The 1,288-nt window shown below is 51.8% G+C and overlaps 1 protein-coding gene across 1 annotated transcript; it reads left to right on the top strand.

The window, feature by feature from the left end:
* Positions 1 to 228: 228 nt before the first annotated feature.
* On the top strand, positions 229 to 1,284 carry LOC104505671 (zinc finger protein 436-like; the record flags this gene model as incomplete). The annotated part of the gene is made up of 1 exon (XM_010159516.1): positions 229 to 1,284. A coding segment is annotated over exon 1 (1,056 nt), but the record flags the coding sequence as incomplete, so codon positions are not given.
* Positions 1,285 to 1,288: the final 4 nt, after the last annotated feature.

The raw sequence follows: 1,288 nt of genomic DNA on the forward strand, positions 1-1,288 counted from the left end.
CTGCATAACTAGTAGTCTGTCCCGTTCCTTTAATTGGAAAAAAATCTTCACTGTGATAACTTTACCCGATGTTAATATCGGAAAAATCACTGATGAATGGGTGTTTTATTTTCTAGGGAGGACTGTAAAGAAAGCTGAGAATGAGATGGACTTACCATGAAGTACTCAAAGCTCTTGGTGTACACATCGTTGCCGAGTTGTGGGTGAACACAGCGTGCGCTTTGGAGGATGGATGTGAATGTGGACTGGGACTCTGCAAATAACGCAGGTGACACAGGTGAGAAGCATTCCCATTACTCCAGAAGGACCAGTGAGCGGGTGGGCTGCACATCCAGCCTCCAGAAAGGGGTAGAGATGAGGAACTCGCAGACACACAGTCCTTGTGGACTTTCGGATAAGCAGGAGCTTCCTGCAGAGTTGCAGTGTGAAGACACAGAAGCCTTTGAGACCGGTTACCAGAAGGAAGGTGAGAGTACAGCTGGCATATTTGTCCCCTCCAGTACCAACTGCAACCCGCATTGTGAAGATAAGGGTTTAGAGCACTCTTCCTCTGAGCGGTCCAAGAAACCATGGAGAAGGCTACATGATGGTAATGAAAACACCATTGTTGCCGATGCGTTTGGCGAGGACCTGGAGCCTGTCTCTGCGGAAGCTTTGCCATGTCGGTGCAAGAAGTGCGGTTCCTCTTTCCAGGGTAGGAGTGAGCTGCAGGAACATAAGCGAACTCACCTCGTGGAAAACTCCTACCGATGTCCCGTCTGTGCCAAGGAGTTCTTCCGTGCGGCGAATCTGCGAATGCACAAGCTCATTCATTCTAGCGACAGGCCGCACAAATGTCCGGAGTGTGACAAGGGTTTCATTCGCACAGCTGACGTCTGGAGGCACCTACGCAACGTGCACAAGATAGAGCGCTCCATGGTGATCTTGGGAACAGGCATGGCTAGGAACCCCTGGTCCGTAGCGCACCGTAACCAGCACGCTGTTGAGTATACTGATCAGCCCTGTGCAGAAAACCAGAAGGCTGAGGAAGACGACTGTAAACCTTATGCCTGTCCGACGTGCGGCAAAGGTTTCGAGAAGCCTAACCTGCTTTCCAAACATAAGGTGATCCACCGGCAAGACAAGCCCTATAAGTGTCAGGAATGTGGCATGGCGTTCGTCCAGCTGCTCAGGCTGAAAAGACACCAGCAGACTCACTCTGGGGAGCGTCCCTTCTATTGCGAGGAGTGTGGGGGGACGTTCACCCGGTTGGCATCGCTCCAGCGCCATCACCGCATCCATACGGGAG

Source organism: Eurypyga helias, unplaced genomic scaffold (assembly GCF_000690775.1).
Source record: "Eurypyga helias isolate BGI_N326 unplaced genomic scaffold, ASM69077v1 Scaffold49299, whole genome shotgun sequence".
Lineage (NCBI taxonomy): Eukaryota > Metazoa > Chordata > Aves > Eurypygiformes > Eurypygidae > Eurypyga > Eurypyga helias.